This window comes from Marmota marmota, unplaced genomic scaffold, assembly GCF_001458135.2.
Source record: "Marmota marmota marmota unplaced genomic scaffold, marMar, whole genome shotgun sequence".
Lineage (NCBI taxonomy): Eukaryota > Metazoa > Chordata > Mammalia > Rodentia > Sciuridae > Marmota > Marmota marmota.
This window is the reverse complement of record NW_026000019.1, coordinates 21,544,189-21,560,136: the sequence shown is the minus strand read 5'-3', so window position 1 is coordinate 21,560,136 and position 15,948 is coordinate 21,544,189. Positions and strand designations below refer to the sequence as shown.

General features: G+C 35.8%; 1 protein-coding gene across 4 annotated transcripts in view; it reads right to left on the bottom strand.

Annotated features, from left to right (window-relative positions):
* Window positions 1-11,832: 11,832 nt before the first annotated feature.
* Window positions 11,833-15,948, bottom strand: part of Ccdc181 (coiled-coil domain containing 181) — a 46,666-nt gene continuing 42,550 nt past the window's right edge. For 2 of the 4 annotated variants that reach the window (XM_048810067.1, XM_048810068.1), the window contains 2 exons: window positions 13,608-13,759; window positions 11,833-12,180 (listed from right to left, as the gene is read on the bottom strand). In XM_048810067.1, the coding sequence (XP_048666024.1) occupies window positions 12,018-12,180; window positions 13,608-13,759 (315 nt within the window). In that variant the 3' untranslated portion in view covers window positions 11,833-12,017. Of the gene's footprint in view, window positions 12,181-13,607; window positions 13,763-15,948 lie in introns of all 4 variants that reach the window. The other 2 variants (XM_048810066.1, XM_015491862.2) reach the window with 1 other exon arrangement.

Sequence of the window (15,948 nt, the reverse complement as noted above, 5' to 3'; positions counted from 1 at the left end):
AAGCGTTTGAGTGGCTTGTTGTAATGGCCAATGTTTTGGCCATTCTTGACGAGAGATGATGCTAAGGTCTGCACCTGTATCCAGTAGCCCATTAAATTCATGTCCTTGAATATTTAGTTTTAGCATGGGGCGAGAATCTAAATTTAAAGAAAGCATAGCCCAATCTACACCTGTGGAGCCTAATCCCTTGGAACCTCTTTCTACAGTACAACTGTGCCGCAGTCTGGCTGGGCACAATTCAGGAGCCACTTGTCAAAAGAAACGAACTTTATTTTTAGAACCACACACCAAACCACACAGCTCCTCAGGAAAAACCTTCAGAGCCCAACTGCCACCACCGACTTTCCACAAGCCTCTCAACCTCCCCCACTCCTCCTGCTCTTGAGGCCGATTGGCTGGGTTGTGTGGGCGGAGCCAAAAAAAAGTCCCCCAATGAGCAGCTCCGTGGTCTGAAAGGGCGGGGAAACAGCCCAATGAGCATCACCACAGAGGAGCCAATCAGTTGGCAGCCAGAAGTTTGCTGGGGCCTCTGTGAGCCAATCATCAGCTGGCAGCTGGAAGTTTGCTGGGGGCCCCTTTGGCTGTGGCTCTCAATACATTTTTATGGTAATTTTGGAGGCTACAAAAGAGGCTTACAAAAATACTAAGGGTGGAGGGGCTAATGTGTGAGTGAGAGTGTGTGTGTGTTTTCATTATACAGAATGGTGGGTTTCATTGTGGCATATTTGTGCACACATAAAAAAAATTGATCTTCACACCCTAATACCTCCTTCAGCCTTATCCCATTCCTCTACCCTACTGGTCTCTCTTCTAATTTCATAGAGTCCCTTCTTTTCTCTGTTCCCTCTCTTCCACATATGAGAGAAAACATACAGTACTTCTCTCTCCAGGTGACTTATTTTGCTCCAAATTATGGTTTCCAGTTCCATCCATTTTCCTGCATGTGATAGATTTTGTCCTCTTTTATCACTGAATAAATGTCTATTGTATGTTATGTACCACATTTTCTTTACCCATTCTCTGTTAATGTGCACTCAGGGCTATCATAACTTGACTATTGTGAATTGTGCTGCAATAAACATAGGTATGCATGTGTCTTTAAAATATGCTGACTTTAATTCTTTTGGATAAATACCGAGGAGTGGTATAGCTGGATCATATGACAAATTTATTTTTAGATTTTTGAGGAACCTAAATATTGACTTCCATAGTGGCTTTACTGATTTATGTTTCTACGGGTCACGTAAAAGAGTTCCTTTTTTCGTGCATCTGCACCAACATTTATTGTTATTTGTATTCTTAATGATCCGCATTCTAACTGGAGAAAAATGGAATCTCATCTGGTTTTGATTTACATTTATTTGCCTGATGGCCAAAGATGTTGAACATTTTTTTCATATTTTTGTTGGCCATTTGTACTTCTTTTGAGTAGTATCTATTCAGTTCATATGTCCTTTTATTTGTTGGGTTATTTGGTTTTTTGATGTTGAATTTTGGGACCTCTTTATATATTCTGGATATTTGTCCTTTGTTGGAAGGGTAGCTAATGAATATTTTCTCTCGTTCTGTCAGTTGTCTCCTCATTCTGTTAAAATTATTTCATTTTCTGTGAAGAAGGTTTTAAATTAGAGGCCAGATCATCTGTGCTTTCTCTTATTTCACATTACAGAGATCTAATTCAGGAAGTTTTTGCCTGTGCCTGTATGTAGCAGTATTTCCTCTACATTTTCTTCTAACAGTTGGAAACTTTCTGGTCTTATAGTTAGGTCTTTGATCCATTTTGAGTTTACTTTTGTACAGAATGAGAGGAATTGAGTTTCATACTTCTCTAAAGGGATATCCAGGGTTCCTTACACCACTTGTTAAAGAGGCTGTCTTTTCTCCAAGGTATGTTTTTTGGCACCATTATCAAGACTCAGATGAGTATATCTGTGTGGGTTTGTCTCTGTGTCTTCTAGTCTGTTCCACTGGTTCACATTGTCAGTTTTTTGCTAGTATGGTACTATTTTCATTGTTATGACTTTGTAGTATAACTTGAAATTGCAATGCCTTCTTATTGGCTTTAGGCTTGCTATAGATAGTCTTTATGATATTGAGGTAAATTACTTCTATTCCAATTTTTTTTCTGGGTTTTTATTATGAAGGGTTGTTGAATTTCATTGAAGGCCTTTTCTGCATCTGTTGAAATGATCATGTGATTCTATTCATGTGGTGTATTACATTTTTTTATTTGTGTATGTTGAACCCTCCTAGCATCCCTGGAATGCAGTGATCCTGATAATGGTGTATAATCTTCTTAATGTACAGTTTAATTCAGTTTGCTAATATTTTATTTAGGATTTTTGCATCTATGATCTATAGTTTTCTTTCCTTGAAATATCTTTATCCAGTTTGGGTATGAGGGTGATGTGGGCTTCATAGAATGAGTTTAAAAGTACATCTTCCCTTTCAGTTTCATGGAATGCTTTGAGGAGTACTGGCATTTGAAGACCTGGTAAAATTCAGCTGTGAATCCATCAGGTGCTGGTCTTTTCTTTGATGGGAAGCATTTTACTGCTTCAGTCTCATTGCTTGTAATTAGTCTGTTTAGATTTCTGTCCTCTCTTAGGTCACACGAGTATAGAAATTTGTCCATTTCTTCTAGACTTTTTAATTTATTAGATAAATTTTAAAAATATACCCTAATGACCCTCTGGATTTCGGTTGCAAAATTTATTGTAATAGCCCTATTTTTGTTGTTAATTTTATTAATCTGGGTTTTCCGACTGTCTTTTGATTTGTTTAGCTAGGGATTTATCAATATTATTTATTCAAAGGACCAACCCTTTGTTTCATTGACCCTATGTATAATTTTAGTTTCTAGTTCATTAATCTCAGTTATAATCTTTATTACTTATTTCATTCCACTAGAGTTAGGGTGAATTTTGTTCTTGTTTGTATAAGACCATAAGATGCATCATTAGGTTGTTTATTTGAGATCTTCTTTTTTTTAAATATAAACATTTATAGCTATAAACTTCTCTTAATACTTTTGCATTCCAGAGAATCTCATATGTTGTGTTTCCATCTTGGTTGGATTGTATGTATTTGTTAATTTCCCCCTTAATTTCTTCTATGACCCACTCATCATTCAAAAGTACATTGCTTAATCTCCATGTATTTGTGTAGTTTCTTTGGTTCCCCTTGTCATTTCATTCCATTATGATCTAAAAAATACAAAATATCATTTCAGTTTATTTTGTTTCTATTGTTTTTTGTTTATATTTGCTAAGATTTGCTTTATGGCCTAATCTGTAATCAGTGTCTATTTGAATTTCTAAATGCCTCCTATACCTTTATATCCATGTCCTTCCCAAGATTAGGGGATTTTTTTATTATCTTACTAAGTTTCCATGACATTAGTCTGTATCTTCTCTCCTTCCTCAAAGCCAGCTATCCTTCAGTTTGTTCTTTTAATGTTGCCCCAGAGCTTTTGCATATTCTGCTTGTTGTTTATTTTTCTTTGTATGTTCCATTTCCTGCATCCTATCCTCCAACCCTAGTATTGATCTGGTCTGCTTGTAAGACTTAACTGATTTATTCATTTAACGAGAGTTTTTCATTTCCAAGACTTCTGGTTTGTTGGTTTGTTTATTTTCCTCGGAATATCTCTCTTTATTGAAATGTTCTTTCATATCCTGCATTTACTCCCATAGTTCATTCTTTATATTTTCTTTTAATGTACTGATCATTTTAGTAATCAACTGAATTCCTTGATAGTCCCTACACTTCATTATCTCTGGATTTAGTTGTTGGGGAGTTTTGAACTTTTAGAGGCTTCTTACTGCCTTGTTTCTTCATGTTATCTTTATCTGTGTTCCTATGTTGAATGTGCTCTCCTGTAGGGATGGCTGTCTTTACCATTGTTATATGAAATTTTCTAATGAGCTGCTTTCTCTTTATGATGTGCCTCAGGCAGGCCTTACCTCAGCCTTAAAACTCCCACTCAATGTGGTCAAAGTGCTATGTTCGATCCCCAGTTCCACTTTGAGAGAAGAGAGTAGCCATGAGTAACAATTGACCTTGACAACAAATATATATAATACACAATAAACACTAAATGCTATATATTAGGAAAATAAAAAATATTTAGAGCCGAATTAACAAGTACTTCCACAAAACATGTTTTCATTGTTTTATGCAAGGGATTCTTCATTCTAAATGGACACAATTTGACATGTAAAAGAAATATAACCATCTGTGCGTTTTGGCAAAGGCAACACACAACATATAGTGTATGGTGAAGGTAGACTCTTTCTAGAACATTGTATAAACTCAAAAAATGCAATCCTAATATATAATATATATGATAAAGTACCCTTTTATTGCCTTTTAAGTGTGTGTGTGTGTGTGTGTGTATATATACATATACATATATAACTTATATGTATATATACATATACATATAAGTTACAGAAGAGCCTGTCAGAGAAATCTTTAAAAGATAAATCTGGTTAAAATATATGTTAATGTCAATTTAATTATTTCTGTGTCAATCATCTGAGTTATAGTTTCAAGTGGCAGTAATTTCCCTACCTCTTTATTGTGACTATTCCTACCCCCCACACACATACTTCCTGAGTAATGTGTATTAGTCCATTTACTATTCTAGCTTTTACTATTTATAATTGATTCTTTGCCTTTTTGGGTTTTGTTGTTGTTTTGTGCTACCATAAATTGAACTCAGTAGTGTTTCACCACTTAGCTGCATCCCCAACCCTTTTTTGTTTTTGAGCCAGGGTCTCACTGAGTTGCAGAGGCCAACCTTGAACTTGGGATCCTTCTGCCTTAGCCTCTTGAATAGCTGGGATTACAGGTATGCACCACCAGACCTGACTTCTTTGCCTTTTCCTTTAGGTTTACTTAGTATATAGTTTTTGGAAGAAATCCTAGGGTAAAATCTTCATGATATTGGATTTGGCAGTGATTTTTCTTGGCTATGATGCCAGAAACACTGGCAACTAAAGAAAAATAGATAAATTAAACTTCGTCAAAATTTAAAACTTTTGTGCATCTACAACTTGATAACTAAAAAACCAATAACCCACAAAAAATAGCTAGTTCTCTAAAAAAGATACAAATTGTGAGTAAATATATCAAAAGATTCTCAATGTCCCTAACCATTAAGGAATTACAAATCACTACCACTTCATATCCATCAGGATGGCTATGAACAAAAATGGAAGATACCAAGTGCTGGTGAAGATGTGCTTTGCCAGTAGGAATGTAAAATGATGCAACAGCTACTGAAGACAGTATGGAAATTCCTCAAAAAATTAAACATAATTACCATAAGGCCTAAAATTCCACTTCTAGACAAATACACAAAAGACAAATGAACCTTTAAAACATGCTAGGTGAAATAGACACAAAAGGACAAATACTATTGTTACCGATGTTGACTGGTGACGAGTTCTTGCTTCCCCAATGTTGAAGAATAACACCAAAGAAGCACGCCGAGGCAAGGTCAGAGTAGAAATTAGAAGTTTATTAAAGGACAGCAGAAAAGACTTCTCCCGGAGGAAGAAGGGGACCCAAGAGGTGGAATCCGTGGAAGGGATGTTGTCTCCCCTTTTTATAGTTCTTTCAGTGATGGAATGTAGGTGGGAAGGCCCCAGGGGTGGGACACAGGTGGGCCAAAGAAGTAATCTGGTCAGGAAGGACTTCTGAGTCAGCACCTTTTTGCTGGTGGCTGTTCATTAACATTTCTTTGAGGTGGACTTTGGCCTAGGGCCTTTTGGGACTTCATTAACATTCCATGAGTTGTCCTGTGTTTTCCCTGAGTCATTCTCAGCATGGTCTCCATTTTAGATTTCACTCGATATTAGACCCGGATTTATCTAACTACACCGACTACCTAACTTTAAATCTGGCTTCACTATGATTCTATGTACATGAGCTCCCTAGAAAAATTTACAGAGACAGAAAGTAGAATAGAGGTTTTCAGGGACTATGGGAGTGCTGAATGGGCTTAATGGGCACAAAAAAAGATTTGGCTTAATGGGCACAAAAGTTTCAGTTTGGGATGATAGAAAGGTTCTGAGATGGACAGTGACAACATTTGCACAACAGTGTCAATGTACTTAATGCCACTGAATTATACATTTTAAAATGGTTAAAATGGTAAGCTTTATGTATATTTACCACAAGAAAAAATTTAAAAACACTTTATGTTTATTTGTGTTAAAATAGTGGGACACTAATGCAGCTATTAGTTTAAGAGTGTCAATAGGAATAATACAGTGATAGTAAATAAGCTTAAATGTTAAAAAGAAAAATCTCAATAACCTAACATCACATCTTAAGGAACTAGAAAAAGACAAATTGAGCCCAAAGTTAGCAGAAGGAAGGAAATTAACATTTGAGACATAGCAGAGACTAGAAAAACAAAAAGAAATCGAAAGTTTATTCTTTGAAAAGATGCCCCAAATTAACAAGTTTATAGGGGCTGGGGTTGTAGCTCAGCAGTAGAGCACTCGCCTCTCACGTTTGAGACCCTGGGTTCGATCCTTAGCACCACATAAAAATAAATAAACAAAATAAAAAGATTGTGCCCATGTACAACTAAAAATTTTTTAAAAAATTAACAAGTTTATAGTCAGATTGACCAAGATAATAAATAAAATTAGAAATGAAAGTAGGGACAGTATTCCCAACCTTAATTTTAAAAAGGAATAACTGTACATCAGTTAGGACAAACTGGACAAAATGGGAAGATTCCTAAGACAACAAATTACCAGGACTGATTCAAGAATTGAAAATAAAAATACTGTAACAAATGAAGAGATTAAATCATAATCAAAAAGTTCTCAATACCAAGAGTAAATCCTAATTTTGAAGCCAGATTTAAAGTTAGGTAGTCAGTGTAGTTAGATAAATCCGGGTCTAATACCGAGTGAAATCTAAAATGGAGGCCATGCTGGCAATGATTCCGGGAAACGCAGGACAACTCATGGAATGTTAATGAAGTCCTGAAAAGGCCCTAGGCCAAAGTCCACCTCCAAGAAATGTCAATGAACAGCCACCAGCAAAAAGGTGCTGACTCAGAAGTCCTTCCTGACCAGATTACTTCTTTGGCCCACCTGTGTCCCACCCCTGGGGCCTTCCCACCTACATTCCATCACTGAAAGAACTATAAAAAGGGGAGACAACATCCCTTCCACGGATTCCACCTCTTGGGTCCCCTTCTTCCTCCGGGAGAAGTCTTTTCTGCTGTCCTTTAATAAACTTCTAATTTCTACTCTGACCTTGCCTCGGCGTGCTTCTTTGGTGTTATTCTTCAACATTGGGGAAGCAAGAACTCGTCACCGGTCAACAGCGGTAACAATTTGATCTATGGATTTGGGGCGATATGAAGTGTTAGTATAGGTTCATCAATTCTGACGTACGCCATGCTGGTATAGGAAATTGGTAACGTGGGAGCCACACTGGTGTAGGAAGTTAATAAGGGAGAAGTCTGGGGGAGGGTGCCAGAAGTATATGAGAACTCTGCCTTGTGTTCAATTTTGCTATGAACTGCTCTAAAAACTTAAGTCTGTTTAAAAAAAAAACAAAACCACCCAATAAGTGTCTAGAACTTGAGAGTTTCGCTGGTAAATTCTACCAACCATTTAAAGAATAATTAAAACCATTTCTTATCAAGAAAAAATAGAAGAGGAACAAACAGGTAATAATGCTTCCTAATCCATTCTATGAAACCAGTATTCCCCTAATAACAAAGCCAAAGACAAGAAGGAAAGAATATTACAGAACATTATTGCTTACATATGAAAAAAAATCTTCCACAAAATACTAGCAAACCAAATGCAATACAATATTAGTTATACACCATGACCAAGTGCGATTTATTTCAAGAATTCCGTGGTAGTTCAATATGAGAAGATGAATGCAGTATTATCACAGTAAAAGAACAAAGGAGAAAAACAGGATCATCTCACTTATCACAGAAAGCGCTATGACAAAACCCAATACTCTCAAGATTAAAGAGATCCAGAAAAATAGGGAAAAAGGAATTTTAGAAAGGGCACTTAGAGAAAACTCTCGGCTATCCTTCTACTCAATTGTTTAAAGAACAAAAGCTTTCCTCTTATGATCAGAAACAAGATAGGAATGCCCACTCTCACCACTGCTTATCAATATTAAAATGAAACTTTGAGCTAGGATAATTAGAAATATATCTATAAATATAATCAAATATCCATCAATGTATGAACTTCTTTTTCAACAATCCTATACCACTCACCCTCATGACTTACCCTTATTCATTATGCAGTGTTTATGTCACTGTAGACTTTTAATTGAGAGGTATGAATCCTCCAACTTTAGATGAGTCAAACTTTTGGCCTATCCCCTGACCTCCAGGGAGAAGAGAGTACCTAAATGTTGAGTTGATCACCAAGGGCCAGTGATTTAATCAACCATGCTTTCATCAGGAAGCTTCCTTCCATAAACATCCAAAAGGACAGGTTTGAAGAGTTTGCCAGATCACTGAGCACATGGAAGTGAGTGAGAGGTGGAGCCCCCAGAAAGATCTTAAAGCTTTGCTCTCCTTCCTCTATACTTTGCCTTAAGCATTTCTTTCATCTGTTATTACTGACTATAGCCTCTTAAAAAGAGATAAAACATTAAGTGTTCCCCCGTCATTACAGCAAATAACTGTGGAAACTGACCTGGAGACCTACTGCTTGGCATCTAAAGTAGGGGGTTCATGAGACTGCACTCTTGATTCATGGGTCTGCATTATATCCAGGTGGTGTGAGAATCAACTGAATTATAGGACACCCAATTGGTACATGCAGAGAACTGGAATAAATGGGTTTCTCTTTTTTTCTGTACAGTTGGTCTATGTGTCTGTTTTTATACCAGTACCATGCAGTTTTTGTTAGGCTAGCTCTGTAGTATAATATGGAGTCGGTTATTGTGATGTCTCCACCATTGCTCTTTTGGCTTAGAGCATTGGTGTTTTTATGGATTTTTTATTCTTCCAAATGAAATTTAGGACTATTTTTATAGTTCTGTGCAGACTGTCATTGTTTTTTTTCATTTGTATATTTGTTTTGCTTTCTTCTTTTCTTTCTTTTTTTTTATTTTTAAGTACCAGGGGTGCTTAACCACTGAGACACATGCCCAGTCAACATATTTATTTTGTATTTCGAGACAGGGTTTCAACAAGTTGCTGAAGCGGGCTTTGAACTTGCAATCCTCCTGCCTTGGCCTCCTAAGCATCACCACACCAGCTGTCATTGTTATTTTGATGGGGATTGCATTGAATCTGTATACTCCTTTTGGTAGTATGACCATTTTAATAATGTTAATTCTGCCTGTCCATGAACATGGAAGGTTATTTTCTGAAGACTTCTTCAATTTCTTTTTTCATGTTCTATGATTTTCAAGAAGACAAGTTTCCCCTCCTTGGTTAGATTTATTCCTAGGTATTTTATGTATTTATTTTGTGAATGGAATTGTTTTCCTGATTTCTTAGCAGATTTATTGTTGGTATATAAGAAAGCTATTGATTTTTGTATGTTGATTTTGTTACCTTCTACTTCACCAAATTTGCTCATTAGCTCTATCAGTCTTTTGGTAGAGTTCTTTGGATCATCTAGGTATAAGATCATATCTGCAAACTATGATACTTTCAACTTCTTCTTTTCCTATTTTTATTCCTTATATTTTCTTCTTTTGCCTAATTGCTCTGGCTAGAATTTCTAGCATTATATTAAACAGGAGTGGTGAGAGTGGATATCCTTGTCTTGTTCCATATTTTAAAGGAAATGCTTTGTTTTTCCCCATTTACTGTGAGGCTGGCTTTGGATTTTTCATATAATGTTGAGGTAGGTTTTCTATCCCTAGTTTCTTCAGTGTTTTTATCATGAATGGGTGCTGAATTAAAATGAATAAGTGATTTTTGTCCTTAGTTCTATTTATTTGATAAATTTTATTTATAAATTTTATTGATTTATATATATTAAACCATTCTTGCATCTCTGGAATAAAACCAACTTGGTCATTGTGTATAATCTTCTTAATACATTGTTGAACGTGATTTGCTACTATTTTATTAAGTATTTTTGCATCTAAGTTCATCAAGGATATTGTTTTCTTTCCTTGTTGTGTCCTTATCTAGTTTTGGTATGAGTGTGATAAGGCCTCATAGAATGAATTTGGAAATATTTGTCCCTTTCATAGACTAATGTGAGGAATACTGGCATTATTTCTTCTTAAAGGTGTGGTAGAATTCAGGTGAGAATCCATCTGGTCTTGGGATTTTCTTTGTTCGAAGTCTTTTTATTACTGCTTCTATCTCATTGCTAGTTATTGGTCTGTTTAGGTTTTATGTCCTCTTAATTCAGTTTTGGAAGATCATATTTGTCTAGGAAAATATCCATCTCTTCTTGGGTTTCCAATCTATTAGAGTGTAAATTTTCAGTAGTCCCCAATGATCCATTGGATTTCTGAGATATCTAGCGATTTCTCCTTTTTCATCTCTAATTTTATTAATTTGGGCCTTTTTTTTTCTTTTGGCTAGTTTGACTAAGGGCTCTTATCAATCTTATTTATCTTTTCAAAGAACCAACTCTTGTGTTTCATTGATCCTTCGTACTGTTTTTTTTATTCCCAATATCATTGATTTCAGCTCTGCCAATTATTTCCTTTCTTCTGCTAGTTTTGGGATTGGTTTGTTGTTCTTCATGGGCCTTGAACTCTCTTCTCTACCCTTCTTTCTTCTTTTCTCTCTCTCTCTCTCTCTCACACACACACACACACACACACACACACACACGGAAGAAAAGAAAATGATTCTTCATAAAAATGACAAAATTGTCTCCACTACAGTGGTTCAAATAGTTGACGAGAATGGATGGTCTTGGTTATACCCAACTGTCTTTCTGTTTCTTTTATTTATTTATTTATTTTAGTTATACATGGGCACAATATCTTTATTTTGTTTATTTATTTTTATGTGGTGCTAAGGATCAAACCCAGTGTCTCACACGTGAGAGGCGAGTGCTCTACCGCTGAGCCACAACCCCAGCCCCATCTGTTTCTTCTTGATCTGTGTCTACAGCAAGAACAGTGACAGGGGGTTGTTAACCCCTTCCTCATTTTGTGCTGCTTTCTGAGCTGCCAGTTGTAGTGGCCTAACTGAAGCTAGTTGAAATATTTCTCAGCTTCCTTTCTCACCAGTATGAAATAAGATGGAGTAGAATGTATCAGTGCACTCCCAGGGTAGAGTTGCTGGACTGAAGGGTAAGAAGCAATCCCGATTTGTCTACAGGCTGTATAGCGGGAATGGGTTGGCCAGCAACGCCATCAGAATCACACTCCTGTATACATAAAATAAGCTACTCAGAAAGTCAAGAGTTATATCTTTCCTCTCATGTGGAAAATGGAGAGAAAAAAGCAAAAAAAAAAAAAAATTATCATGAAAACAGAAGAGACCAGCAGAACAGAAGACAGTTTTGGAGGAGGGAGGAAAGGAGGAATAGGAGAGGCTGAAGAGAATGAAATTGATCAAATTATGTTCATGTACAAATATGTCACAATGAATCCCACTATTATAATGCATAATTATAATACATTATAATGCACCAACAAAATATTTCTTTAAAAAGAAGTTACTTCTCCTGCCTGAGATGTTCTGTTGCAAATTTGTGAACAATAGTAAGAATTAATGAAATATGTCCATTTCTTGTGTTCTTTCTAGGCAGAAGAAAGGTTAATCATTTAGATGTAGGAAAACATGAAGTTCATATGTTATTTGTTTCACAGACTAAGAGATGGCACAACACCTTTCAACACTGTAGAGAAGTTTATTTTGTTTTAATGTTACAAAAAACATATATTTATTGTCAACATCACCGAAAGATAAATACCATTTCCATAATTTAGAGTATTACCAAACACAAGAGCCATAAAAAATAATATCCAAAATTTTTATGACAGCAGCTGCCAAATGAAGTATTTAATAGAAACCTTCAGCTATAAGGATCTGTAAACCGAAAAGTTTTGGCATCTGGCATGTTATAAAAGTGGTTCTGTAGCTGTTTAGAACGTCTTGCTTCTAGTCGGAGCTGTCTAGTTCTTTCCTTCATAGTTTCTTGCTCTGCTATTTTTTCTATGCGTTTCCTTCTTAGCCATCTATAGAAAAAAGGCAAGATCAGATTTGGTAATCATCCCCTTAATTCACTTTTCACATTATAAGGTTAGGAAAGTAATTATCACATTGAAATAATGTTACAACACAAACTATTATTAAGAGAAAAAATTCAGGCTTATACCTGAAATTCAAGAAGGCATAGTTAATTAATGAAGTCTGTCCTATGATGACACTGCCAACAAGATTGGCTGTTAGTAATAAACAATGTTTTACAAGTGCTGTAAGTCCTACCCTTTTTAGGAATATTGCTTTCTAAGCAAAAAACTTTATTACATCCCAAGGAACTTGTTCTTTGCACTTAGCTATATTCTAAAATGTTACTTAGGTTAGAAATACTACTAGCATGATTCAGAAACACTGCCTCACTTTTCTTGATAGGGAAATTATACAGCTCTTGCTGTTCAATGCATAAAATAAGTTCTTCCTTAGACTGGGAAAATAAGCCTAAGCATGAACACATCAAAACAGGTTAAGGCCTGTAATCTCAGAGGCAGGAGGATTGGGAGTTCAAAGGCAGCCTCAACAACTTAGCAAGGCCCTAAGCAACTCAGTAAGATCCTGTCTCTAAATAATGTACAAAATAGGGCTGGGGATATGGGGATGTGACTCACTGTAAGAGAAGTTTATTTATTCCAGTGGTGGAATTACCCCCAAGTTCAATCTCCAGTACCCCCCACAAAAACAAAAAAACAGGTTAAGGAAGAGTCTGCATCCTAAATAATCTAGTCAATAAAATAAATCTAGTGCTTTGGTACTGAAAATCAAAACAATTACATACACATACAGCTGGTATATAAGTGTGTATGTGGCGTGTGAGCAAGCATATACATTTATACATACATATGGTTCTTTTCAGATACAAATCTAAACAACTAAACTATTAGAATAAAATGGACTTAAGAAAAAAATCATAGTTTTCTATGAACCTGAATTGGTTATGAGTTGAACAGGTCACCTCTAAGTCATTCATGTATCGCTTTGGGAAAAAATTGTTAGGGTTGGATATTAGATAAGATCATTAATAAAATAAGCAAACTGTACAATAGTACATTCACTGTGACTTAGTAATTTACAATTACATGTAGAGAAAAATATAGAATTCTAAAACTAACAGTCATTATTTCTGTGTGAGGAATGTAAATAGCTTCTGTTTTCTCAATGCACATTTACTGTTTCTTTTATAATAAAAGATTATAAAAGAGGGAAAAAAGAAGAAGAATGAAACTTCAAATAAGTGGATTCAATACTTACTAGTCCCCATTTTTCCCAAGGCTTGCTAGCAAAATTAAGAAGCTGGGTCTGTATTCTCAGAATTAATCAGGTAATGCAGTTTTACCCAGATAACTAGAAAGAAATTAGGTTAGCCTGAAAAAAGAAAAAAAATAATAAAGCTGTGTCTTGAACTTACTGTTTAAAAGCTCTTTCACGGCCTTCTGTTCCTTTAAGGAAGAATAAGCATTCCTCTTGTTTTCTTAGTTCTTCTGTCTTCCTTTCTTTCATCTGCTCTTCATGTTTTTTCTTAAGCCACAATCGAAAAGCTTCTTGTGGATCTCTGCTTTCCTGCTGATTAGAAAACAGGGTTTAATTAATTTAGAGAAACCAAAACTACTTTCTGAGTCCCCATCTATAGGACCCTACAAGAATACATTGCCTGGTCATCCATTTTTCCTAACAGTGTCAACCTCATTACCTGCATTCCAAGTATGCAGACCACATCACCCTTGAATTAGCAGTGTGGATTGCCCTTCTGAAGGAAATTCAACCTTGAACTCACTTGCCATCTGTTTTCTTTCAAAAGTCTTATTGAGAGGATCAGGGATATAGTTCATTGGTAGACAACTTACCTGGCATCTGTAAGCTCCTAAATTGTGTCCCAGAACAAAAAACAAAAGTTAACCCCCCCCCGCCCACAAGGATTATTGATTAAAAGTTTGATTTTCAAAATTGATCCCTCTGTCAAAATAATTTTGCACAGAGACATAAACATACAACAAAGAACTGAAGAATGGCTGGGCATAGGCAGTGAATGGAGTTAAGGTGTAAGGAGCTGTTTTCAAAGGAGCTCAATAGAAAACTAGTTTATGCTGTATGATCCAACACGGTGCCATCTGCCCTTTTTTTTTTTTTTTTTTGAACTCTCAAACTTTTTTGAAGTTTTAAAAATATCTGTCAGAATGTACTTAACTGGTAAGTCCATCTTCGAAACTATGATTACTATCATGGAGGACCAGCATCAGGATATTAGCTTCAGAGAATTTTCCAAAGTTGAAAAAGCTCTTATTTAGGGGGAAAAAAAGGGAGAGGAAAGGAACATATTTGGAACTCTCTACCCTTGGGGAAAGTATGACTTATGTGGATGTCTAGCTAAAATATAAAAGGAAAGGGTACACTCATTTAATGCTTGTCTCAAATAGGAGATGTGTGACAAAGAAGACCTTTTCCTCCATCTCACCTTTTCTCCTATTTGTGATCAACATTGGCAAGTATGTGCCCATCTAATTTGTAAGACTTATGTAATTCAGATTTTGGATGCACAAACAAACTTTACGGAGAGGACATCTGGATCCAAAGGATGACTACTGAACACCTGGAAGGTTGGGAATAACTGGAGAGGAATCATGGATCAAAAGAGTCAAGGATTAAGGGATGGAGAGGAATGATGGGCACCCATGTTCTTTCATTTACTTGACAGATATTTATAAAATATTTACTACATGGCAGGCATATAAGTATGGAGTTTCATGAACAAAAACAAGATTCCCCCTCTTATACAGTCTGTGTCTGCTCTGTATACTACAGTAGCCACTTGTCACATGAGGCCATTTAAATTATATTTAAAGTTCATACCAAGTGTGGTGGCATACATCCATAGCCTTTTCATAGAAAAATTCTTTGCCAACTTGTCTATTAGTAGTGTTGATCCTTTTCTTTTGATATTTAGGAACTCTTTATACATTACATCAACTAGTTCTTTGAGAAATTAGCTGTATTTTTTCCTTTTTTTGCAATGCATAATTATTAATTTTATGATAGATTCATAAAGTTTTAAGAAAAAAAACCCCAGAATATTTTTTTTCAAAAATCATTTACAGCATAACACAAAACTTATAATCTTTGGGCAAATTTTGTTGGTTCTACTTTCAAAGTATATCCTAAATTCCGCTACCCTAATCTATGCCATTATTTTCTATTGACTAGTTTTGCTTTTAATAATTGGTTTCCCTTTTTGTACTTTGCCTCTCTACCTTACCCAATCTGTTTTCCACATAGCAGCCAGGATTATCCTTCTGAAATGTGGAATAGATTGTGTCATGGATGCTCAGAAATCGCTAATGGCTTCTCATCTCAAAATAAAATCCAAAGCTCCTGCCATGCCCTAAAAGGTTGTACTTTACCAGACATAGGCTACTTCTCTTGACTCGATCTGCTCTTCAGCCACTTTGCTATAGCTTCACTTTGACTCCTTTGCTATTTATTGAACATACCAAACACAATCCCTTCTCAGATTCTTTGCTCTTACTGTTAACACTACTTGAAATATTTTTTTTCCAGATACCCCAAAACTTCCCCCCTCTCTTTCTCTATAAATACACCATCCTTTCTCTTTACTTTCCCCTTTATCATGGCCTGCCCCTCTCCCTCTCCCTCTCCCTCTCCCTCCCTCTCTCTCTCTCTCTCTCTCTCTCTCTCTCATACTTTTCTGGGGAATCTGATATATCTATCATCCAATCAGTCATTGATTTTTTTTC